Source organism: Monodon monoceros, unplaced genomic scaffold (genome assembly GCF_005190385.1).
Source record: "Monodon monoceros isolate NGI ecotype Baffin Bay Population unplaced genomic scaffold, NGI_Narwhal_1 Super_Scaffold_16, whole genome shotgun sequence".
NCBI classification, from domain to species: domain Eukaryota; kingdom Metazoa; phylum Chordata; class Mammalia; order Artiodactyla; family Monodontidae; genus Monodon; species Monodon monoceros.
Genome location: NW_021703772.1, coordinates 93,916,204 through 93,943,133, shown reverse-complemented (window position 1 = coordinate 93,943,133; position 26,930 = coordinate 93,916,204). Strand labels below are relative to the sequence as shown.

At 36.9% G+C, this 26,930-nt stretch overlaps 1 protein-coding gene across 4 annotated transcripts in view; it reads left to right on the top strand.

Moving 5' to 3' along the window:
* Nucleotides 1-26,930, top strand: part of RAB3GAP1 (RAB3 GTPase activating protein catalytic subunit 1) — a 125,464-nt gene that overhangs the window by 57,077 nt on the left and 41,457 nt on the right. For 2 of the 4 annotated variants that reach the window (XR_003793872.1, XM_029224788.1), the window contains exons 6-11: nt 12,020-12,139; nt 13,043-13,208; nt 17,407-17,506; nt 20,271-20,352; nt 24,343-24,411; nt 25,898-25,971. Coding sequence is in view for 3 of the 4 variants with exons in the window: in XM_029224788.1 (XP_029080621.1) it covers nt 12,020-12,139; nt 13,043-13,208; nt 17,407-17,506; nt 20,271-20,352; nt 24,343-24,411; nt 25,898-25,971 (611 nt within the window). In the remaining variant the exon portion in view is untranslated. Of the gene's footprint in view, nt 1-753; nt 2,675-12,019; nt 12,140-13,042; nt 13,209-17,406; nt 17,507-20,270; nt 20,353-24,342; nt 24,412-25,897; nt 25,972-26,930 lie in introns of those variants that run through there. The other 2 variants (XM_029224790.1, XM_029224789.1) reach the window with 2 other exon arrangements.

The window sequence follows — 26,930 nt, the reverse complement described above, 5'->3', positions numbered from 1 at the left end:
CCAGAAGAGGTGATGCCTTACCTGAATCCTGCAAGGCAAGTGAGAATAAGCCAGGTGAAGTTAATTGAAAAGATATTCAAGGCCGAAGAAGAGCATCAGTAGACGTGATGATGCCTAAATGAACTTGAAACCTGCGAGTAGTTTGGTAAGCCTGGAGTATGGCAGCTGAGTGTGGAGAATGGCAAAAGATGAGGTGGTGTCTGTGTATTTGGAGCCTAATGCGAACTGGGCATCTTAAGAAGATGTCATAATGTTCGCATACTTATGTTTTTTTTACAGAAATTTAAAATTATAATTGTTAAAAATAAAAATTCTTTAAATTTTCAAGGATACAAATTAATCACCATGGTTCTTAGCAACTGAAGAATAAGATACACAGAAGTTTTCACCTATAAATATTTCATTCTTTTAATTGAACTAAAGTTAATAAAGCAGACACTGAAAATTTGAGGTACTATGCAAAATATTTATACCATACATAATACAGTTAGTAAAGATTGACCCTGTCAGAATGAGAAAAACTTAACATATGATTAATCAAAATTCTATTAATCTATTAAAGATTCTGTTAATCTTTAGAAAATAGAACATTTATGTCAAATGCTGAATTTTGATGGTTTAAGTTTATCAATCTACACCTATTTTGATATATCCTAGTTTCAGTTTTTATATCAGGCACATGCCAGATTAGTTTTAAGCCTGTTTAACTTTTTAAAGGATATTTTATAAAACTGGTCTCAAGAAGATATGTGGGCATGATTGCTGCTGAACCTGGACTTGGGTCTGCACAGCACAGCCAATCAACTAAAACCGCGTTGTGGTGAAATAAAGTGCATCATTTATTGCAATGTACCAAGCAAGGAGAATGGGTAGCTCATGCTCAAAAGACCCAACTCTGCGATGGCTTTCAGGGAAGGGTTTTCCAAGGCACCGCATGGTCCATGATCAGCTTGTGCTCTGTTCTTGGACTGGTTGGCATCAAGGTGAAGTTTCGCACATCATCAGTCTTCTGGCTCCAACCAGTTTGGGGTCTTCATGCTTGGGGTCGGCAGTTTTCATCTGGTGGGGGTCTGGTTTCTGTAAAAACAAGTTAGGAATGTGTGTCAGACCTTTATATCTTTCAGGGAACTGGGAGTTCAGTGACTCTGCTATATGGCTGATTTATAGTCTAAATTGTTAGCACTTTCTTGGCCCAACATCTTTGCTTTGTTTCTACATGCTTACATTTCCTAATAATTAACTCTTGAGCCAGCCTTTTGAGATTCAGGGGAGGTCTGGGAGACTAAAGCAAAAGCCTCTTGCTTCAAAAAACAGGGACACAAAGGCTTGTTTACAGTTTCACAATCAAGTTTTATAGTCTAGGCAAGGTAACTGTTCTTAATGATGTGATCTGTTGGCTGATTCTCTCTGCCTCCTTATATAACCTATCCTTTAAATACCTTCTAATGGCCTGATCCTGAAATCATCGTTAGAGATTTATTCCCTTCATTATTTGTTACTTATTAAAAGAAAATTAGCCCTAGAAATGACACAGACATTAGCCTTAGCAGACATTTATGTCCAAAGGTAAATTTATGAGATACTTTTTGAGCAGAGGGTGTGGTGGCCAGGATAATGAACCTCTGTACCTCCTAAAGATGTCCACATCCTAGAACATGTGAGTATAGGTTATGTGGCAAGAAGGAATCAAGAGAGCAGATGGAATTAGGGTTGCTAATCAGCTGATTTTAAGATGGGGAGATTTTTCCTGGGTTATCTGGGTGGGCTGAGTATAATCACAAGAGTTCTTAAAAGTAGAAAAAAGAGGCAGAAGATAGTCAGTGTCAGAGTGTTGTGATGTGAGAATAACTTGGCCTGCTGTTCCTGGATTTGAAGATGGAAGAAGGTCATGAGCCAAGGAATGAAGGTAGCCCCTAGAAACTGGGAAAGGCAAGGAATGGATTCTCCCTTAGAGTCTCCAGAAGGAATATAGCCTTGCTGACACCTTGACTTAGCCTGGTGAGACTTGCGTCAGACTTCTAACTTATAGAACTGAAAGATAATAAATTTGTGTTTTTCTAAGCTGCCAAGTTGGTGGTAATTTGTTATAGCAGCTATATGAAAATAATACAAAAAGTGAGAGCATAAATGTTATATGCCTGAGGAGACTTTACTGAGATTAGAAAAATACACTGAGAATACAGCTGGATTTAACTGAGGACAGATTTTTGTCTCTGATTTTGCCTTTGTCTAGACTGGTCTTTGGGCTTTCACCTTCAATCACACTTCATTGGTCACCACAAAGAAACAGCAACAGCGTAAGCAACAGTCCATAAGAAATCTTGTCAGCTGTGTAGTTGAATAATTACGATAGCTTTTTAAAAAAAGATTCATATTTGTGATTTTAATGTATTTTTTTTCCAGTCCTAGAAAGAGATACGTGTAAAAGAACCTGATAGTTTTGAAAGAATGGTATTTAGCCCTAAGGAACTGTAAAATGTTCTTATTCTTTCAGAAGCAAACGTTTAGAGGACTTCCGGTAACTGTGACATGAAGAATTGTCAATTCCTCTCTGGAAAAAAAAAGTGTGAAAAAAAAAGTATGAAACTGGAAAAAAAAATAATCAAAACAACCATTTCAAGGCACTAGAGGCAAATTTAGGAGCATTTATTCTTGAACAACTGCTAGAGCTTAGGTAAGAGTAGAGGGAACCTCTGGCCCTTTTGCCCGTTGCTGTTTCTGTCACCTCCCCCTCTTCTCCCCAGTCTGTTGATGAGAACTGTAGCTCTATTGCCAGATGGGCAGATTTGATTCTGGGTGGAGGGCAAAAGCCTGTGGCTTTGCCTACTAAAAGTAGCAGACTCAATTGAGAATGGATGGGGAAACCCTGTACCTTTGCTAGGTCAAGGTTCCACACCTAGTCCAAAGCCAGTGGTGGATTATTCAGAAATGTACCAGGGAGATCCTGTATGAAAGCCATAGTAGAGCTGGATACACTCTGTACACATCCCTGTATGATAGGAAAACTACATGTGTGCATGGAAGACCCAAGAGAGCCCTAACTTGAGAACTGGTTGCAACTTTGTATGCATTCCCCAACCTGGACACACAGATCAGTCAGCAGAAGGAAAGCGTTATGGGCTCAGCTATTTGAGCACAATCTGTGCCCAAATTACTGATTTACCACTAAGCTATACAGACAAGGGGTAGCCCCTAGGGAGCCAGGCTAAAAAAATAAGATTACTGAATAGAGACATAAGTAACAATACTTTGGGGAATACAGATTGCACAGTTGTAGTCTGCAATTTACTAAATACAAACAAACAAAAAAGAAACTAACAACCAGCAGAAAGTTAAACAGGACCTGATTTTACTACAATATGTTATCTAAATGTAATTTTCAACCACAAATTAATAGATTTGCAAGGTCACACAGGGAAGTGTGACACGTGTAAGTAGAAAAAAACAGTCGGTAGAAATGGACTCTTTATTGGGTCCAGAGGTTGGATGCAGCAATAACTTCAAAGCACTTATAAGTGTGTTCAAAGAATTAAAGGAACTGTATCGAAAGAATTAAAAATAGACTAACAGTGAGTCAAATAGGAAGCCTCAATAAATAGAAATTATAATAAAGAACCAAATGGAAATTCCTAGAGTTGTAAAGGATAGCTGAAATAAACTTTGACCAGATATGCTCAAAAGCAGATCTGAGATAGCAGAATAAAGAGTTGGTGGATTTGAAAGATTAATAGAAATTATCCAATCCAAAGAATAAAAGAAAAAATTAGAGAAAGATGAACAGAACTTTAGAGATGCATGGGTCAGTATCATTGTTCCAAAGTATACTGTAATGGGAATCCCAGATGAAGAGAAAGAAAAGGGCAGAAAATATTATTTCAGAAATAATGGCTGAAAACTTCCCAGGTATGATGGAGAAAAAAAAAAAAATTCCTCAGGGACCCTAGAATCTCAGTGAACTCCAAGTAGGATAAACACAAAAGAGAACCACACCTAGATACATTCTAGTCAACTTGCTGAAACCCAAAGACAAAGAGAATCAAAAACAGCAAGGGAAAAATGACTCATCATGTACAAGAGGACAATACTGCTTGCTGACTTCTCATTAAAAGCAGTGGGAGTCAGAGGGCAGTACAGTGACATATTCAGAGTGCTGAAACAGAAAAAACTATCGACCAGGAATTCTGTAGGCACCAAAACTAACTTTCAAAAATAAAGGTGAGGGGGCTTCCCTGGTGGTACAGTGGTTGAGAATCCGCCTGCCAATGCAGGGGATGCGGGTTCGATCCCTGGTCCGGGAGGATCCCACATGCCTGGAGCAGCTAAGCCCGTGCGCCACAACTGCTGAGCCTGTGCTCTAGAGCCCGTGAGCCACAACTGCTGAGCCTGTGTGCCATAACTACTGAAGCCTGTGTTCCTGGAGCCTGTGCTCCACAACAAGAGAAGCCACTGCAATGAGAAGCCCACACACCACAACGAAGAGTGGCCTCTGCTTGCCGCAACTAGAGAGAGCCCACGTGCAGTGTACAATGAGGACCCAACACAGCCAAAAATAAATAAATTTATTAAAAAAAAGAAAATAAATGTGAAATAACAACATTGTCATATAAACAAAGCCTGAGAATTCATTGTAGGCTCACCCGCCTTACTGGCAGTATTAAAGAAAGCAGTAACACGGATCCACGGGAAGAAATGAAGAGCATTGGAAATTCCCTAATAAATACAAAAGATATATTCTCCTATTTTTTTAAAACATAAGTTTGCTTAAGCAGTAATTATAGCACTGTATTGTTGGGTTTGTAACATGTATCCATAATATATATGACAATATTGCACAAAGAGGGGAAGAAATGGAGCTATGTTGTATAAAATTGCTAGATTTTACCAAAATTAACCTAGCAGTGTTACTGAACCAGACTTGGGTCCATTTGCCTGTGTGCAGGCAAGCTAGTCTACTGGCACTGGGTTGTGGTGAAGGGAAGTGCAGCATTTATTGCAGGGAGCCAAGCAAGGAGTCTAGGGCAGCCAGTGCTTAAAAGACCCGAAGGCTTTCAAGGAAAGGTTTATAAAGACAGGGTGAGGGAGGGGGTGGTTTGTGGGGTGTGTGATCAGCTTGTGGACATTCTTCTGATGGGTTGGTAGTGAGGTAATTGGAAGTCAGCATCATCAACCTGCTGCTTCCAACCAGTCTGGGCCCTACATGGCTGCAGACAGTTAACTTTTCCCACCTGGTGCGGGTTTCAGTATCTTCAAAACAGCTCAAAGGATGTGGCTCAGAATATTTAATTCCTCCTCCCTTGAGGAATTAAAGGTCCTTGACTTTGTTTATGGCTAAACTATTACTATTTTGTCTTGCTTGACTGTTTTCCTTTCTGCATTTTCTCACTTCTCTGATTAAGTTTATTCTTTGACTAAAGTTTTTCTACAGACAGAAGGTAGGCAGAGGACATGGGTGGGAGTCCTGTTCCAGGAAGGGCCCAGAGGGTTCTGCTAGGTTATAGTAGATTATAAATTAAAGATACAGAATGCAGTATTGAAGGATCATTGGGGGAGAACATTGAAAAAAAGCAGTTGTTTATTGAACACTTCCATTTTCTCACTTTTTTTTTTTTTTTTTTTTTTTTTTTTTTTTTGCGGTACTCTCACCGCTGTGGCCTCTCCTGTTGCGGAGCACAGGCTCCGGGCGGGCAGGCTCAGCGGACACGGCTCATGGGCCCAGCCGCTCCGCGGCACGTGGGATCTTCCCGGACCGCGGCACGAACCCATGTCCCCTGCATCGGCAGGCGGACTCTCAACTACTGCGCCACCAGGGAAGCCCCTCTAAGTTACTTTTGTAGATGCTAGGGATTTAAATATGTCTAAGAAATGGTTCTGTCATTGTTTATCACCACCGTTTTTGGTGATCCATTATTTTATGCATATATTCTTTATACTGTTTGAAGAGGCTCTGAATATATTTCTTTCTAAAGTAATACATGTAAGGATTTTAAAATTGTAGCAAGCAAGAAAGAAAAAGCCATCTCAAAACAAAAGAGACAAAAGTGAGTGGTAGATTGTCCTGTCTTTCTCAATTGGAGGGTGTGATGCTAAGGCTCATTTATATTTAAACTTAGTATACATATGTAATTTGTTAGATAAAACAACTCTATTATTAAGTATTGCCATAGTGGGATTTTTATTTTTTATGTTGATGCATTTGAGGTCCGAATAAATTTAAATCGCTAAAGTAGAAGTTGTAGGAAATATAAAGATTTATTAATGAAATTCATTATCTTACATCACATTCCCCCTTCACTTTTCCCACTCTCTCCTCCACATCCTTCCCTTTTCCACATATACAAAAATGTGGGCTAAAACATCTCATGCTTTCTTAATTTTGGATAACCAAGCACAAAACCATGTGAAATGTGTGTTATATCCATCATATACTTTTTATGAATATGTGAGATATATGTATATGTATTTTTGTGCATTGGGGAATTCTTTAATATGGATTTTACTATACGTATTGTGATAAATATTTCTTTTTTCTCAGCATTTCATATAGCCTTATATCATTAAGTTCAGATTTACCTTATTTTTTTAATGACTTAAATTTTTCCTAGTATAGGGAGGTACTGTAATTACCCATTTCTCTGTTGAAGGAGCTTAAAGTTGTTTCTGTTTTTTCACAATTAAACTATTATAATGAAGTTCATTGTACATATATCTTTGTGCATTTGTATGAATGTTTTTGTAGCATAGATATAGAGAGATATAATTCAAATTTTGTGATTTTTTTTTTTTTTTTTTTTTTTTTGGTTTTTCGGGGGCGTTTCCCTTCTTGGTCCGGACCACAGGCTCCAGATGCGCAGGCTCAGCGGCCATGGCTCACGGGCCCAGCTGCTCTGTGGCATGTGGAATCTTCCCAGACCGGGGCACGAGCCCATGTCCCCTGAATCGGCAGGCAGACTCTCAACCACTGTGCCACCAGGGAAGCCCAAATTTTGTGAATTTTAAATATTGATAAATTTTACCTTTTTGTCCTATGGAAATGTTTTAAGAGTTTATACCACCACCTGTGTGGCATATCCCAAACTCTTGCCAACACTGGATCTTATCAGTGTTTTATATTTTTTGCAGATTTAATAGGTTGTGATATCTTTTTTTTTAAAAGTGATTTATTTATTATTTATTTTTTGCTGTGTTGGGTCTTCGTTTCTGTGCGAGGGCTTTCTCTAGTTGTGGTGAGTGGGGGCCACTCTTCATCGCGGTGCGCAGGCCTCTCACTGTTGTGGCCTCTCTTGTTGCGGAGCACAGGCTCCAGACGCGCAGGCTCAGTAGTTGTGGCTCACGGGCCCAGTTGCTCCGCGGCATGTGGGATCCTCCCAGACCAGGGCTTGAACCCGTGTCTCCTGCATTGGCAGGCAGACTCTCAACCACTGCGCCGCCAGGGAAGCCCCTAGGTTGTGATATCTTGTTTCATTTACCTAGTCACTGTTGAGGTTGAAAATCTTTTAATAGAATTATTAGCCATTTATATTTCTCATTATTGGAAATATATATTAGTTTTGCTTATTCTTAATTTTTTATTGTGACACATGATAAAATTTACCATTTTAACCATTTTTAAGTGTACCATTCAGTGGCGTTAAGTACTTTCAAATTTTTTGCAGCTGTCACCACTGTCCATCTTCGGAACTTTTTCATTTTCCCATATTGAAACTCTGTATTCATTAAACAATAACTCCCCATTCCTTCCTACCCTAGCCCCTGCTAAGTACCATTCTACTTTCTGCCTCTATGAGTTTGACTACTCTATGTACCTCATATAAGTAGAATCATAAAATATTTATCCTTTTGTGACTGGCTTATTTCACTTAACATAATGTCTTCAAATTTCATCTGTGTTGTAGTATGTAGAATGTCTTTCCTTTTAAGGATGAATAATATTTCATTGTATGTATGTCCCACATTTTGTTTATCCATTCATCTGTTAATTGACAGTTGGTTTGTTTCCACCTTTTGACTGTTGTGGATAATGCTGCTGTGAACATGGGTGTTCAAATATCTGTTTTGAGTCTGTGTTTTTAATTCTTTTGGGTATTGGCCCAGATGTGGAATTGCTGGTCATCCTGTGTTTTAAATTTTTGAAGAACCACTGTGTTCTTTTCCATAGCAGCTGTACCATTTAGCATTTCCACCAGTCATGCTCAAGCATTCTGATTTTTCCATATCCATGTCAATACTTGTTTTCTGCGTTGTTTTGCTTTTTTTTGTGGTACGCGGGCCTCTCACTGCTGTGGCCTCTCCTGTTGCGGAGCACAGGCCCCGTATGTGCAGGCTCAGCGGCCATGGCTCACGGGCCCAGCCGCTCCACGGCATGTGGGATCTTCCCAGACCGGGGCACGAACCTGCGTCCCCTGCATCGGCAGGCGGACTCTCAACCACTGCGCCACCAGGGAGGCCCTGTTTTGCATTTTTAATGATAGCCATTCTAATAGATGTGAAGTAGTATCTTGTGGTTTTGATTTACATTTCCCTAATAATTAGTAATGTTGGCTACATCTTTTCATGTGCTTATTTGCAATTTGTATATCTTCTTCAGAGTAATGTCTATTGAAATCCTTTGTCCTTTTTTTTTTTTTTTTGCGGTACGTGGGACTCTCACTGTTGTGGCCTCTCCCGTTGCGGAGCACAGGCTCTGGACGCTCAGGCTCAGTGGCCATGGCTCACGGGCCCAGCCACTGCATGGCATGTGGGATCTTCCCGGACTGGGGCATGAACCCGTGTCCCCTGCATCGGCAGGCGGACTCTCAACCACTGCGCCACCAGGGAAGCCCCCCTTTGTCCATTTTTTAATGTTTTGTTGATTTTGCTCATTTTTTAAAGGTCCCACCTAATGTTTGTTTACTTGATGAAGGCGTGATCTCAGGTTCAGGTAGTTCTAGTAGGGAAAGTAAATCAATGATTTATATTGATCTTTAAAAAAAATTAATTCCTCGTTACTGCCACTAGGAGGCTTAGCAAGTGTAATCAGGTTTCTTGACAAAGCCAGTGTGCATAAAAACAACCTTTTTTTTTGTAAGGTATAATTGATATATAATGTTATATTAGTTTCAGGTGTACAACATAATGCTTTGGTATTTGTATATATTGTGAAACGATCACCATAGTAAGTCCTGTTATTATCTGTTAGCATACACAGTTACAATTTTTTTTTCTTGTGATGAGAACTTTTAAGATTTATTCTCTTAGCAACTTGCAAATATGCAGTACAGTATTATTAACTGTAGTCACCATGCTGTACATTACATTGCCATGACTTACTTTATAACTGGAAATTTGTACCTTTTGATCCTTTCACCCATTTCGAATACCTCTGACACACCACCTCTGGGAGCCAACAATCTGTTGTCTGTATCTATGACCTAGGTGTTTTTTTTGTTTTTCTCATTTGTTTTCTGGTTTTTTTTTTTTTTTTTGATTCCATATGTAAGTGAGATCATATGTTATTTTGTCTTTCTCTGTCTGACTTGTTTCAATTAGCATAATGTCCTCAAGTCCATCCATGTTGTTGCAAATGGTAAGATTTCATCCTTTTCTATGACAGAATAATATTCCATTGTATATGTATACCACATTTTTTTAATCCATTTATCCATCAGTGGATACTTAAGTTGTTTCCATATCTTGGCTATTGTAAATAATGCTGCATTGAACATGGGGGTGCATATATCTTTTTGAATTAGTTTTTGTTTTCTTTGGATAAACACCCAGAAATAGAATTGGTGGATCATATGGTAGCTCTGTTTAAAAATTTTTTGGAGGCACCTCCATACTGTTTTTCCTGCTGGCTGCACCAATTTACATTCCCACCAGGGTTCCCTTTTTTTTATATCCTTGCCAGTACTTGTTTTTCTTTTTTTAAAATTTTATTTATTTTTGGTTGCATTGGGTCTTCGTTGCCTCTTGCAGGCTTTCTCTAGTTGTGACGAGTGAGAGCTACTCTTCTTTGTGGTGCGCGGGCTTCTCATTGCGGTGGTTTCTCTTGTTGCAGAGCATGGGCTCTAGGCACGCGGGCTTCAGTAGTTGTGGCATGTGGGCTCAGTAATCGTGTCTCATGGGCCGTAGAGCGCAGGCTCTGTAGTTGTGGCGCGCGGGCTTAGTTGCTCCGCGGCATGTGGGATCTTCCCAGACCAGGGCTTGAACCCATGTCCCCTGCATTGGCAGGCGGATTCTTAACCACTGCGCCACCAAGGAACCCCTTGTTTTTCTTTACTTTTTGATGATAGCCACTCTAAAAGGTATAAGGCGATTTGTCATTGTGGTTTTGATTTACGTTTCCCTGATGATTAGTGATGTTGAGCATCTTTTCATGTACCTGTCAACCACTTGTATATATTGATCTCTTAATAATAATAGAAAAAATACATTTGAAATCCAAGAAGAGAGCATATTTAACAGGGGTAATGGGGTGGTATTTGAGATAAATCTTCAAAATAAGAATCCATTGCTATTCTGTGATGGCAGTTGAGTGTAGGGGAAACATTCCAGGTAATGGAAACAAAGTACTGATCAGTAGGGGAGATGAGCCTTTGAAAAGAAGGTACAAAAAGTATATATGATGCAATCTTTTTTGAGGATAAGATGAGTAAATGGATGGACGGAATAGTTCTGGAAGAATGACCGAGAAACTGTTGGCAGTGGTTTCACTCTAGTGCCTGGGGATACTAAGGCAAAATATTGTTTTGTTTCCTTTCTTCCAAGGACATTAAGAAAAGAAAGAAGAAAACTGTATTTAAAGACCTTTAGAGCTTAAAAATCACAGCTCTGGGTTCTTTACAGTATTTGATGCTGCTTCTACATAACTAATTTTGATTTCGGGGTAGGAGGGTGGAGGTGAGGTGAGAAGATGAAATAAATTTTTGTCATCTAAACAGTAAACAGATTATGGGTCGGACTTTAAAATGTTTTTTTTTTTTTTTTTTTTTTTTTGTGGTACGCGGGCCTCTCACTGTTGTGGCCTCTCCTGTTGCGGATCACAGGCTCCGGATGCGCAGGCTCAGCGGCCATGGCTCACGGGCCGAGCCGTTCCGTGGCATGTGGGATCTTCCCAGACCGGGGCACAAACCTGTGTCCCCTGCATCGGCAGGTGGAATCTCAACCACTGTGCCACCAGGGAAGCCCTAAAACGTTTTAAATCTTTTTTTTTTATTGCTGTTTTGGGGGATTTCTTGAGAATGTTCATAAAAATAAGCATTCATAACTGTTTACATAGAGTTAAATTAGGCAAATGAGTAATGCCTTTTATAAATTTATTTTAAAAATATTATTAAATAAAAATACATTGGAGAGTGAATAGGGTAGGAATTTTCAGGAGGCAAGATCATCAGTTTGACCTTAACATTTTTGTAAATTTTGGCTACAAATCTGTCGTTTTTAAAGGACTTGTCAACTAAATGAGAAGTTTTCATTACTGTGGGATACCATAGCAAGAGTAAGCCATTTTCTGATAATTTTGTGATTCCTATCTAATATGTTATTGAGTAAAAGAGTATAAGAATTCCTTACTTAGGATACTAGAGTAAACCGTGTTCTCAGCACAAGTACATCATGGCTGATAATTCTTTTCCTGACATTTAGGGAATCAATTAAACTTTATCTTTCCACATTAGTGGACTTAATGTTATCTGTTAATTAACGCAAGATGTCAGTGCTGGCTTTCATCTTTTATTTTTGAAAGCTAACTTTTAAGACAAACCTGTTATTTAATGTTTTTTCTTTGTGATTTCAGTAAACTGCTCCTAATTTGTAAAGAATAGAGAGAAAATAGTAGATGAATGATGGAAATTTTTCACCAAATGAAGGAAATACAGGTTGTTATAGATTCAGTTGCCATTTAAGAAAGAAAGAATGACCTGTAGTTCAAGCCTAATTTCCTTCAGGGAAATTTTTTCATGTTTCTCAAATAATAAATTTTTGTATTCTGACATTTTCCCTTGTTTAATGGCAGTTATTCTTTTCTTTTTTTTTTTTTAAGGTACGGACTCCGAGAGTTTGTGGTGATCGCCCCTGCCGCAAATAATGATGCTGTTCTCAGTGAATCTAAGTGCAATCTTCTTCTGAGTTCTGTGTCTGTTGCTTTGGGAAACACTGGCTGGTAGGTGGACATTTCGAAAAACCTTGAGTTGAGTTTAAGAACTATTCTAAATTATAATTTATGAGGGAAAATGATTACTGTTAGGTTTTTGATTATGACTAAGATTAGTACTTGTACATTATTATATTGGAATAAGGTATATAAGGACAAACTCAACAAAACCTTTAGGGAAAGCATTTCTAAAGGGAAACTTACTGAAATATTACATGAATATTTAAAATGGAGAATAAATGGTACTGTTTTTGTATTTTGCTTCCAAATGTTTAGTTTATTTAAATTTTGGTGCAAAATCTAATTTTAAAACTTGATGACAGAGCATCGCCTTGTTCAGCCTCAGCTAGGAACATGCATTCAGGTAACTCAAATTTTTTGTTTCTCTGCACACGTCTTCAAATGCTTTGAAAGTGCTACGAGTATTGATTTTGAGATTACAAATAGATTTTAGTGAGTAGGCTAATTTGCGGTTATGGAAGTCTTTGAATAAGGAGGAGAACTATGTCCTCAAATGATAAAGTACAAAATAATTCACCACTAGTGTGGGTTTAATTTATATTGCTTAATACCTGTGAATCAAGCTTTATTATGATCTTGGAAAGCCTCATATGATAGGATCACTTTTATTCAAGAAAATTTTTATTCTGCTTTTTTATGACTTTCAGCCATTTTAAAATAGTTTTCTGACTACAAAGTGCCACTAAGTGATAATTTCTTCAGTTTATTAGTGTAAGGAGAAAAGGAACTAAGAGTGTTTTTGTTTTAAATATAAGTCTGTGGAGTATTCCTTGTTTAGTGCTTTTAAATAGTTGAGATTAAAATAACGTAATAGTGGAAAAACTTGAGATTTAGGAGTTATTCAGTGTTTAGTGAACTTACAGTCTATTCCTTTTTAATTGTGCCCTATAGCCAGGTGCCACTCTTCGTGCAAATTCATCAGAAATGGCGAAGAACGTATGTGGGAGAATGTCAGGGTCCTGGTGTCCGAACTGATTTTGAAATGGTTCATCTTCGAAAAGTGCCAAATCAGTACACTCATTTATCAGGTCTGCTGGATATCTTCAAATCAAAGATTGTGAGTTGGCATTGACATTTTCAGTCTTATAAAAGCAGTAATTTGGTAATTTTATCGATTACATAGAAATATTTCTAATGTTGAAATGTAATTACTTAGAAGAAAGATGTAATTGACTACATAAATTACTGTGTATGTTTCAACAAAGAGTCCAATTGGATTTTTAGTGTACTAATGCTCTGATTTTGTTTGTTCAGTTTGTTAACATTTATCCCCTCCCTACGTTATTAACTCTTTATACTCCTTTTCCTCTAATGAGTAATGTTGCCAACCTCACCACATGAGTGAGCTTCAGCATAGTTGCTTGTTCAGGCTCTGACTATGAGTAACTGAGATGTGAACTCTTTGGGTTCTGAATTGCTTTTTTTCCCCCAAGGGTCTATTTAATTTGATGTTTAAGATTAATCAGGCTTATATTCTATGACTGAGAGCAGCAGGGCTGAATTGGATGTGCTCAGTATATCTTTGGTGTTCTTTAAAAACACTGTCACAGAGATATGGATGATTTGCTTGTGCTACTCTGGGGGAAGAATTAGGGTCTAGTTTGAGGAGCTATTTGTGAATACCTCTAGAAAAGAGAGCAAAACAAGGTAAGTAAGTGGTGGAAGGGATTCTCCACTTAGAGAAGTAGTTCCCTTGAGTGATTAAGTTGACACCCATTACACTAAAAGTGATCAAACTTGATTAACAAACTGATATTAGATATCTCCTGGTATGGTACATTGAATAGGATATATCATCTGTGTTGCATTCCTGCTAAAAATGTTTAACATAAATTGAAACATGAGGAAACAATCACATATTTCCAAAATGAGCCATATTTTACAAAGTAAAGCCCAGACTCTTTAAAAATGTCAGTATCATGATAGGCAAAACAAAGGCTGGGAGCTGTTTAGCCTAAAGGAGACTGAAGTAACATAACATGCATGATCCTTGATCAAAACAAAATAGCCACAGAGGACACAATTGGGACAGTTGGGGCAATTTTAATATGGACTATATGTTAGAAAATAGTATCACTATTAAACTTCCTGAGTGTGATAACCCTTGTTCACAGGAATTACATGCTAAGTATTTAGGGGTGAATTGCCATGATGCCTACAACTTACTTTCAGAGGTTCAGCCAAAAAAATTATTTATGTAAATATATGATAGTATGTGCATGTATCAAAATGTTAATTGGTGAGCTTGGTGAAAGTCATACCGGTATTCATTACGCTAGCTTTGCAACCTTTCTGAAGGTTTGCAAATTTTGAAAAGGAAAAAAATGTGAGAAAAAAACGCTGAAATGTCTTTTTTAACATACACTGTTTGTAGAAAGATATTTAGGATTAGAATTTAATTTCATAAAAATTATGTTTCCAATTTTGAGGCCATAAATAGCAGGGTGGTAGGATTATCACCACCCAGATAAATCCGTTTGATATTTTTTAAAAAGTCTGCATATACTGGGTTAAGAAATTTAAGTATAAACTTCTCTATACCCTTAGTCCCTTCCTCAAAATAACTATTGTTAGCTGTTTCTTGTGATTATCTCTATTAAAAAAAGCATAGAAGCATATCTTTTAGAAAGTTCCATGTCTGTATGTAACTTTTTTTCAGAACCTTTCTAGACTCTGAAATGCTTTAAGTACTGCTTAATTCTACACGTGTTGCTTTGAGAAATTTTTGAAAAAGTCAAGTATGCGTTATTTCTACCCCATTAGTTTTACTTTGTTCTCACCAGAAGTCTTCAATTACATTTAATTATTTTAGATCAAATTCTAGTCAGATGCAAATATTAATGCTTTATTCCTCTTCTTAAAAAACATTAGTGAATGTTATTTTCATGGATCTTTTATGTCACTCTTTCATGTTACTCAATTTCTCTTTACTGAAACTGGGGACCACCTTGATCTGTGGAGCCTGACTTTCATTATGACTATTTACTAATTGTACTTAAAAAAAAAGTGTTCCTAATCAGTTTATCACATCATCTGTCAGAACTTTCACAAACCTCTTGTCTAAATATGAAACATTTCTCAAAGTTGATTTGATAGAGTTGAACTTAAGATAATTGAGACCTGGTTTGGGTACTTTACTTGTTTTACATAGTTAAAGCTACCCAATATGTGGCTCTCTTATACTTTCTTTATAAAGCTATCTTTATAAATATTACTCTTTAAATCTACTAGAAGTGTTCCAAGCACTCACCCTCCACTGGCAGTTTATTTCATTTTCACATGGATCTAATTATTAGAAAAGGCTTCATTGGCAGGGTGGCAGCAGAGGGTGGTTGTCCTTGGAATCACATAAAATTTAAGTTTAAATCCTCTTTTGCCATATAATCCTCTAAGTATTTGAAAACTCTCTCATACCCTAGTCTTTCCTTTTTCAGTTTAGACATTCTTCATTCTATCAGATGTTCCTTATATTTCGTAGTTTTATATTCTGATTGTTGTTTTGGATATTTGTCTTTTTTAGAACTACATTTCTTCATGTTCTGGGGAAATTTTGTTTGCAGGCTCATTTTGAATGAAGGCTTTATTTACAGTTTTTAACTTTCTCTCCCGTCCTCTCTAGTGGTTTTGTAATTTTGTGGTTGCTCCTTACCTGCAGAATATTTCAGACACTGGTCTTAAAATGATGTTTGGAGCTTTTTGCTCCATATTGATATTGGGGTATTGCACATTGAGTCTTGGACTCATTGGATTGCTTGCTTGGGTCATGAGAGTGGGTTTGTCCCCCGCTCACACAACTTTCCCTAGCCCCATACCTTCCAACAAAGCCACTGCACGAAGCAGGAGTGCCCTGCCCCAGCGTCTGCCTTAAGCCGAGAGTCTTACAGTACCCTCATTCTGGGCGGAGTACTTTTGGTTCCATTTAATGTAGTCTGTAATCCTGGCTCTCACTGCCTTCGTCTGCATGTGGAACTCAGCAAGCATATGCCTTGAGCCCCATTTAACACTTTGGATTTTCTGTACCTTTTCTAAGGCCCACAAAGATATTTATGTCATGTTTGGTCCTAGACATTTCTTTTTGGTCATCTCTTTCTGTATTTGTCTACATTGCTATGTGACTGGAGCGGAAGTTATGTGTCAAAGTGACCTTGTTATGGTTTCTAGATCATTTACACCCAATTACAGGTGAACGCTCATTTGATATCTAGACCTGAGTAAAAAATAAATATTCCTGACCAGCCAGAATCTTACCTTGCTTGTCTAGGACACAGCAGCCCAAAACTGAATTAGCTTTTTTTTTGGCAGCTACCTTATTTTGTGACTTGAGATTGAGTTTATATTCAGTTAAAGTTACTAATGACATTTATAGATGCTGCTGCTGAGCTAAATGTCTCTTTATTCCTCCTGACCAGCAATATCAGCAACACCTGGAAACTGGGTAGATATGCAGAATACTATTGAATCTACATTTTCACAAGCTTACTAGGTCATTCCTATGCATATTTAGGTCCTATTTTACATTAATATAGGTTAACCATTATTAAGGGAAGCTGAGATTGTGGGATGTTTGGATGATATTATTAATTTTTATGATTTTTAATGAATGTAAAGATAGATCTAAATTTTCTGATTCATTAATATAAACTACATGAGTGGCCATTTGTCACAGTCTAAAATTCTGGTTAAATATTTAAGACTGGCTTTAATTTGAGTTTATTTTCATTTAAAAGAAAGAAAAGACATCATCTTCTCAAACCTAGTGTTACACTTTATATAATAGTTTTACCTTATTTAAAAAATGAGTCACATTTTTTTCCACATTCAACATGGCTGAAGAGAATAGTAAGAAATTTGTATAATTAAAATTGTATAAGATATTTTGAAAGAGCACTTTACATAATAAAATTTAATATCTCTTTTCCTGGTAGTAGTTTAAACAGCTTTATTTTAATGTAATTTGCTCTCTGGCATTAATTCATCTCTTGAGCTTTTAAGCTGTGAGAATTTCTCCCATGAAAATGATTTCCTAAATTCTGCACCTTTGGCTCTAATAACTTAGTGACTTTGTTTTCCTTTTTAATGGCTAGACTATCATACATTTTTCATGGCTAGAATGTGCGTGCCATATCTAACTGTAATCTGAAAATCCACATTTCATGAAGGTAGTAATTTATCCATTCCAATAGTTTGAAATTTGGTTCTGGTATTTACAAGGGTACTAACATTTACATGGTATTGTCTTTGTATTTATTTCCTAGGGATGTACTTTAACTCCATTGCCTCCAGTTAGTATTGCTATACGGTTTACCTATGTACTTCAGGATTGGCAGCAGTATTTTTGGCCTCAGCAGCCTCCAGGTGAGATAATTTAGAACTATATTTAACTTACTGAATATAAATGGAGGGAAAATATATTCAGAAATTAAAACTATTTAACAATGTGTTTCAAGTGTTTGAAATATTTGTAACTCATTTTAAATGTAATATTGCTGATTTCATTGCCTTTATCATTTTTTCTCTTAAAAAAAGCTGTGTAGGTTGTTCTAGAGACAGAATTATTCTATACTTGAGAATCTTTTTTTTTTTTTTTTTTGGTGGTACGCGGGCCTCTCACTGTTGTGGCCTCTCCCGTTGCGGAGCACAGGCTCCGTACGCGCAGGCTCAGCGGCCATGGCTCACGGGCCCAGCCGCCCTGCGGCATGTGGGATTTTCCCCGACCGGGGCATGAACCCGTGTACCCTGCATCGGCAGGCGGACTCTCAACCACTGCGCCACCGGGGAAGCCCTGACAATCTGTTTTTGAAAGCTAATATTATTTATAAAGCATTCCCTTGCCGTGGAACATTGTGTGCTGCAAATTAGTACGTAATGAGTAAAATGTCTGCTTTCAGAATATAATAAGAGAAGCCACCCTCATAGGCTGCGAACAGACACGCACAGAACCTTATAGAGAGTAGAGTTTGAAGAAGAGGGCTAAATAAGGAAAGCAGAAAAGAGAAAAAGGTGTATATACATATACACTTATGCTGGGAAGAGCTGTAGAATATTTTACTTTAACTTGCATTTTTATAAAACTGTGATTAAAATCATTTTACCTACTTAACCATTGATATACTGATTCATTAACAGTCATTAATTATTAGCCTATAATAGGCCGGCTCTGCCAGGACACAGATATGAACAGACATTATCTAAGTTCTAGAAAAGCTCAGCCTGGTGGACATTTAGCTTAATTAAGTGAGGTTTAGGTTCCTGGATGTTTCTCTCACGAAAAGTGCAATTATATCCAAGTCTATCTAATAAGAAATTTAATATAAACTTATAAAATAATTACAAGGATTTTACTAGCCTGAAAACATTTTCCATTCTACCGTCCTCAAAGAGAAATAAATTATAATAAAATAATATTCTTTACTGTTTATTTTTGTTCCAAAATGGTTGGTTTGTTTATGAGATTGAAAATAGTAAATTATCTTGGGATGTTACTAAAATTAATGTAGTACATTTAGCTTTTGGTGGTTATATATACTACTACTGTTTTATTTTATATACCACTGAATAATTTGAAAGTAATGTGCAGTAAAAGAACTCCATCTAAACTACAGCAGAGGGAAATAAAAGCTAAGCTGAGATTTATATTAGAAGACTCAAATGTTTGTTTTGGTAATTTTAGTTTCCAGACAACAGTACGCCTTTGTTAATGTTCTATTGCTAGTTTTTTAAAATGGGCATCACAATATTAACCTTCTTTCTCAGTGGATTGAAAACCATATAAATTTTTAATATTTTCTCTTTTAAGGGGAAGGGACTGAACATGTAATATGGGCCAGACACTGTGCCTGGCATTTTATATACTGTTTCAGGTAATTCCCATTTACCTATGAGACAAGTATTATTATCTTTCTTAGAGAACAAAAGTAACTGGCCCAAGGCCACATGGTCACCAGGTGATAAAGTTCACATTTAAATCCTGGTCAAACTCCAAGTCCCATCATCCTTTCATTCTACAGTGTAGCTTTTCAACTTTTAATTTGAGTAAAAGTTTTGTACAGTTATAGTCTATTAATAATTTTTAGCTTACTGGTTTAAAAAATGTGCTTAGGACTTCCCTGGCAGTCCAGTGGTTAAGACTCCATGCTTCCACTGCAGTGGGGGCATGGGTTCAATACCTGGTCAGGGAACTAAGATCCTGCATGCAGTGCGGCGTGGCCAAAAAAAAAAAAAAGTGCTTATTGTAAATTTTGAACTCTTAATTCACATCTTATAGTAAAGCTAGTCATTGTGATCTTTATTATAAGCATTCTTTAGTTGGAAAAATGGAATGAATTGACTTGAGAAAATTTACTGAATCAAGTAATTGAGCCATATTTAATAACTAATTTTAATAATTTAGGGTGTAGATAATTGTCAAACATAATTTTAGCAAATCTGGGAGTGTTCATAACTCAACAGTAGACTTTAATTTTAGAAATTCTTAGTGTAGTGTGAATAATTAAAAACAACCATCTATTATTTCAAAGGGAACTCTTTTTGAAGTCTTTTAGAAGTGTTTATTACTTCTTCAAGAGGGATGGAGCTAAGGGGTGATATACCCTCTAAATTCTCCTCTAATCTCAGATACCATTCATAATGGAATGGAAATTCTTTTCTGAACTTCAGATATTTCTGTGTACTGTCAGCTGATATAAGGTTTTATTAATGATGACTAATTTGGGCTATTCAGAAATTATTGACAGCAAAACTGATGAATGTAGGTTGATGATTAAATTTTTTAATACTCAGCTAATCTTTTAGATGCTATTAATCACATTCTGAGAAAATGAAAAGAAATTTACAGGAATAATATTCTCTTGAGTGATATTTAAGGACTATTTCCGAAGAGTAAAATTTAGAATGCATAGCTTGAATACAGCACTTTACAAATAGGAATTAAATGTGTCCTTTTACTGTAACATTCTTGGGGGAAGTCTTTAATATCTGACTGTTCTCTAACTGGCTATATGTATCTTAATGTAGACACTATTAAAACTTTAATTTCTCAAAGGGCTGACCTACCTAGATTTAAATTCTTATTTCTCCATTTTTGGCTAACTTATGGAAAATTTTTTTTTTTCTTGTTTAGATATAGATGCCCTTGTAGGAGGAGAAGTGGGAGGCCTGGAATTTGGCAAGTTACCATTTGGTGCCTGTGAAGATCCTATTAGGTGCGAATTTCATTATATCATTTGAATTATGGGACTTTTACTTTTTAAATTATATTGATGTTGATTTTACTGTGTTTTATAATACTGCAGCCTCCTGGAATGAATGTAGTACTGAAAATAGAGACCTACATGTAACAATCTGTCCATCTTTGTGTTTTTCTCTGTAACTTAAGAAGTAAAAGAGGGTTTAAAGTAATACATAAAATGTACAGAATATAATTTATTGATTATTCCATATAGAAGTGGTTCTTGGTATACTTTGGGGGAAATATTTTAAATATTGAAAAGCGCAGACAATATTTTAGAGTTTGGGGTGTCAGAAAGACATTTTTTTTTTTTTTTTTGGCACGTGGGCTCAGTAGTTGTGGCTCTCAGGCTCTAGAGCACAGGCTCAGTAGTTGTGGCACACGGGCTTAGTTGCTCCGCAGCATGTGGGATCCTTCCGGACCAGGGCTCGAACCCATGTCCCCTGCATTGGCAGGCAGACTCCCAACCACTGGGCCACCAGGGAAGTCCCCAGACAATATTTTATATAACAAACTTTCATATGTCCATGACCCAGAATTAACAGTTGTTTTCATTTTTCCTGGCCACTTCTTCAAAATACAGAAATTAAGACATAAGTAAGAGACACAAGTGTGACCTTATAGGTTACCCAGTTGCTTTTCTAGAAGAATTACTGAACTTAAAAAATAACTGTTTCACAAGAAAATGCAGGGGTTGAAAAATTTGGTCACTGATAGCAAAATATTTGGAAAATATAAATGGTGCAGATATAAAAACTGTCTCATTTGTTAAACTATTTGGTTATTTAAAAAAATATATTCACATGTATACATATATCTTTAATACTCTCACATAAAGGTAGAAATAATAATACTTTTAACTTAAAAATCATTTAAGGGAGACAATAAAGTGAGTATCTTTTAAAATTGATATTTATTATATGTGCCTGGCACTATACTAAGTAAGGAAGATACCTAAGTAAATAAAACAGACAGTTTCTGCCTTCTTGGCATTTACAGTCTACTTAAAGGAAGTAGACGAACTAATCACCTAAATAAACATACAATTACAAATTGTGGGATAATTTGAAGGAAAAGTACAGGATGTAATGACAGTAAAGTGAGGAACTAGTTTAGATTGATATGCCATCAGTAAAGTCTTCTCAAAGGAAGTGAAATTTATTCTGAGTGTCAATTAGGGGAGGATTTAGCCAGGCAAAGAGTGAGAGAATGACCATTCCAGGTGGAAGGAACAGCATGTGCAAAGTGCCTTGATGCAGGAAAGAGCTTGGCGAGTTTACTGAAGAAAATAGAAGGTGGCTATCATGGCTAGAATGTAGTGAGCAAGGGAGAAAGGGTGTAAGGTGGATTACAGATATATTTGTGGCCCTCCAACTGGTTCATTTATTTGAATTTCACTTAGGGAAAATTTTAGGGGGAGAGAAATAAATTGACCTGGTAGAAATCTGAAGGTTTAATGATTAAATATTTCTTCCAAATTTATATCATGATGTGGAGTCAGTCAGCAAAGGAACAAGTGATTGAAGAAGAACACAGAAATAAGTTGCGGATAAGATGGTGTACATTGGCAGACCATTTAAATCAAACAGTGATTAGCAAATGTTGTGGGCACTATGCTTTTGAAAAGGCATCTTTGGTAGTGGAAGAGGAAATGAAGAGGCTTTTTCCAGTGTCTTCTCTCCTTGTCAAAGAAATTGTTCTATAGTTAGAGGGAGAGGAGAGGCCATAGTCATAAAAACTTAGCAACTGAATCTGCGGTTCATACCTAAAAATATTCAGGAGTGTATAGTTTTAAACCTCTAACCATTCATGTCCTCTGATATCACATACTGTTTGTGGTCATTTTTTTTACATTAAAAATTAGTTTTATTTAAAGTAATAAATTCACGTTCAGTGGAAAAAATTTAGATAACGTTAAAAAAGGCAAAAATCATATGTTTAGTAGTCAGATTGTTTAGTTGCAACTGGTACTCGTCAACTCTAATTCAAGCAAATAATCAGTTTATTGGAAACATATTTGGTAACTCAAACTCAGACGTTTAATTGGGTCCATTGTAGAACTGGGCTCAGAAAATAGGCTTGAGCCAATGGTGCCTAGTTGTCCGGTTCATAACCAAGGTTACACTGCATTGTTGTGTAGTGCTGGCCCTGCTCTCACAGTGAATTCCTAACTGTACTTGTAGATTCAGTGTCTCAGACAGGAGTTGCTAGTTAGTCGAGCATCACCAAATATCAGAGAAGTGAAATAATTGGCCCTTTTGGCTTCTGTATTCTACAAACATAAGAAGTGAGTTCAGAATCTAGACAGGAGAAAAACGATCAGTAAATTCATAACCCCCCTAGTCATAGGTGATCACTGACAACAGCTTGTTATATGTGCTTCCAGTATTTTTCATATGCATGAAGTAGGTATATATATATACATGTTTATGTATATATATGCAACAAGGGCCCCCAACACCACCCTTAGGTTGATTTGCTAGGAAGACTCACAGGACGCAACCATAGTTGTGCTCATGCCTATGATTTATTACAGCAAAAGGATACAATGCAAAAAATGGCAGAGGGAAAAGGCACATAGGGTGAGGTCCAGAGAAAACCAAGGACAAGCTTCCTCTCCCAGTGTAGTCACACAGGACATGTTTAATCCTCCCAGCAATGAACTGTGACATGTATGAAAGGCTGTGTACCAGGGAAGCTCATTAGAGGCTCAACACTTGGGGTTTTTAATCAGAGACTGGTCATGTAGGCACCCTCTGCCTAGCATGTACCAGAAGGAAACCAGATGTTTGCATAAACTGTATTGTTGCACAGGTAATTTAGGCAGAGTGAGCCATTCTTATCAGGGAAAGGTAGGAATCCTCCTGAAATTCAAGTTTCCAGATGTCAAGCCAGGGGCCAACCTTGCAAGTAGGCCTTTCTAAGTATCAGGCCTGCTATGATAACTCTTTTCTGCACAGTATTTTTGTACATTTTATAAATGTTTGTCATCTTGTACATTTTTTGTGGCTTGTTTTTGATTTTATAATTTCACATGAAAAGTTTCTGAAATTTAATATTCATCTATAATAAGAGGTCAGCAAACTATGACCGGTGGACCAAATCTGGCCAATAGCCTGTTTTTGTATAGGTTATGAGCTAAAAATGCTTTTTACATTTTTAAGGGTTTTAAAAGAAAAAAACAAGAATATAACAGAAACTACATGGCCCATAAAAATCCCCAAATACTTACTTTCTGGTCCTTTGTAGAAAAAGTATGCCAATCCCTGATCTGTATCATGGTGTTTTCAAAATTGAGATATAATTTATGTACCATAAAATTCACAATTTTAAAGTATACAATTTAGTGTTTTTAGTGTTTACAGAGTTGTACAGCCATCATCAGTATCTAATTCTGGAACACTTTCATTACCCCCAAAAGAAACCCCTCACCTCTTAACTGTCATCCCCTCCTAGGCTCCTTAGGCCCTCTAGCTCTAGACAAATATTAATCTACTTTTTGCCTGTATGGATTTGACTGTTCTGGACATTTCATACAGATTGGGTTATACCATATATGACCTTTTGTGTCTGGCTTCTTAGCATGTTTTAGAGGTTCATCAACATTTAGCATGAGTCAGTACATCATTGCTTTTTGTGACTGTATAATATGCCATGGTATGTAATACTACCACATTTTATTTATCCATTCATCAGCTGATAGACATTTGGTTTACTTATACTTTTGGCTATTATGTATAGCATAGTTTTTTCTTGCAGACATTAACTTTATATGAATGTGCTACCATTTGCTAAACTGGGTGTTTACAGTTTTATTGTATTATAAATAATGACCACTTCTAACATATATGTACATCTCTGGTTATTTACTGAAGATACAATTCTAGAAGTAGAATTGTTGAGTCAGGATGTATATATACAGTATTAAAGCTTATGGATATATTCTACGTTTTGTTTATTTTAGTGAACTCCACTTAGCAACTACATGGCCTCACCTGACTGAAGGTATCATTGTGGATAATGATGTTTATTCGTAAGTATGTTAAGAGTAGTACATAGAGGTTCACAAACTTCAGTAGAATAAATTAACTGCCAAGTGGTTAGCAATTTTTCTTTGTATCAGTTTCTGATACAGTTGGTTGTTGTTTTTCTGTTTTTAAAGATCACTTTTTAGACTGATTGATATGTATTATAGATGTGTTTTAAGCTGTGGGCTTTGGAGATAGGGTCCTTAGTTCTGGGAAAATGAGCAATCTGAATCTTACTTGGTTTTAGCAAAGGTGTTTTTAAGCAGTTTGGGATTCAATGCATAATTCTGTTGAACTTTTCTTAGCTGGTAAGAAGCATTTGATAAAGGACTTTGAAGAGATTATGGTTATCAAAATATGTGGGAATAATATTTCATCATTAAATGTCAAATAACAGAACATCCATGTCATATACTCCTGGGCAATATAAAATCGCACAGGAAAAAATTGAAAATTACAGCGAGCGCTATCCTGGAAGAACACGGAGAAGGAGGAACATAATTTTAGTACAGTCTCATGGTTGATGCAGAACAGTGAGAAATAGAAGACTTTTTTTTTAATAATTAAAATAAATGTGTTGTATTTTCTGACAGTAAAAGTAACATGAACTTTTAAAATCAGATGATTTAGATGAATAAATTAAAAGAAGAAAGTAGGGCTTCCCTAGTGGCGCAGTGGCCGATGCAGGGGACACGGGTTCGTGCCCCGGTCCGGGAAGATCCCACATGCCGCAGAGTGGCTGGGCCCGTGAACCATGGCTGCTGAGCCTGCGCGTCCGGAGCCTATGCTCCGCAACGGGAGAGGCCACAACAGTGAGAGGCCCGCATACCGCAAAAAAAAAAAGAAAGTAAAGACTACCTACAATTCCATTACTTAAAAACTAACCAGTTAGCATTTTGGGGGTATATCTTTTTAAGGTATAAATTTATATATTAATTTGCTTCATTCCTTTAATACCTTTATTCATTTAATAAATGTAGATCTGTGTTGTCAGTTTTTAAATTGCTGCATAGTATTCCATTAAGTGAATGCACCATAATCTGTTTAACTGAGAAAATGGGGCACTTTTGATCTTGTGGAAATTTTTATAGTTTCTTTTTTTATTAATAAATAATGTAACAAAAAGCAGATTAAAATTATTATGGATTCTTGCTTGTTTCTCATTTCATTTTCTTTATTCCTAAAATGTAATTCTCATTAGATTATCATTGTATGTTGCCTGTCAGGATCATTCTTATGTTTTTTGATTAGTTTGTTTTGTTTTTGGTTTTTCCTTTTGTGCTTTTTTTGTCTATGAAGTTTGATGTCTTAAGGTTTTACTTTTTTTAACTTATCTAAATGGTCTGCATATGAATAACAGTAAGTTTAAGGGAGGCAAAATGGATTGCTTGTCCTTCTATATAATGTTTTTATTAGACTGCATTTTGGTAAATGTATGAGTCTTGCAGATTGCCATAAATAGGATCTTGTGTTTATTGTTTTGCCTTTTAGTGATTTGGATCCTATTCAGGCTCCCCATTGGTCTGTTAGAGTTCGAAAAGCTGATAATCCTCAGTGTTTGCTAGGTAAGATATTTATGTTCCTTTCCTGAAATAACACAAATCTGTCTCTCCTCCAGATCAGGAACACTGAATGTATTCTTTATACTTTATTTCACCTATCCAAAAAGTATTTTTTATTTTTATTTTTTTACATTGTGACCTCCTCGGTTAACTCCATTAAAAATAAATCTTTGGGACTTGCCTGGTGGCGCAGTGGTTAAGAATCTGCCTGCCAATGCAGGGGACACAGGTTCAGTCCCTGGCCCGGGAAGATCCCACATATCACAGAGCCACTAAGCCCATGCACCACAACTACTGAGCCTGCGCTCTAGAGCCCGTGCTCTGCAACAAGAGAAGCCATGACAATGAGAAGCCCGCACATCACAACGAAGAGTAGCTCCCGCTAGCTGCAACTAGAGAAAGCCTGCCTGCAGCAGCGAAGACCCAACACAGCCAAAAATAAATAGATAAATAAATAAATTTAAAAAATAAAATAAAATAAATCTTTGTCAACAGCAGTGAATCCTTCTAGTTACTCTTGAATAGTACTAGCAGACTTGCTTTCTTGTCATTTGGGGTTTTTTTTTTTTTTCAGTACACAGGCCTCTCACTGTTGTGGCCTCTCCCACTGTGGAGCACAGGCTCCAGATGCGCAGGCTCAGTGGCCATGGCTCCACAGGCCCAGCCACTCCGTGGCATGTGGGATCTTCCCAGACCGGGGCACAAACCTGTGTCCCCTGCATTGGCAGGTGGACTCTCAACCACTGAGCCACCAGGGAAGCCCCAAATCTTTTTTCTGATAGAGGAAAAGTGGTGTTAATAATCTTGTACACATCATAGGGATATCTGAAGAAGTCAGTGGAATAACATAAATAGAAATACTTTAAAAGCTATCCATTGGTATTCAGATCCTATTATTAAATCCCATGTGTAGAATTATCTTTCCCTTCCCATTTTTGTAGATAATACCTCTTTCATGAAAT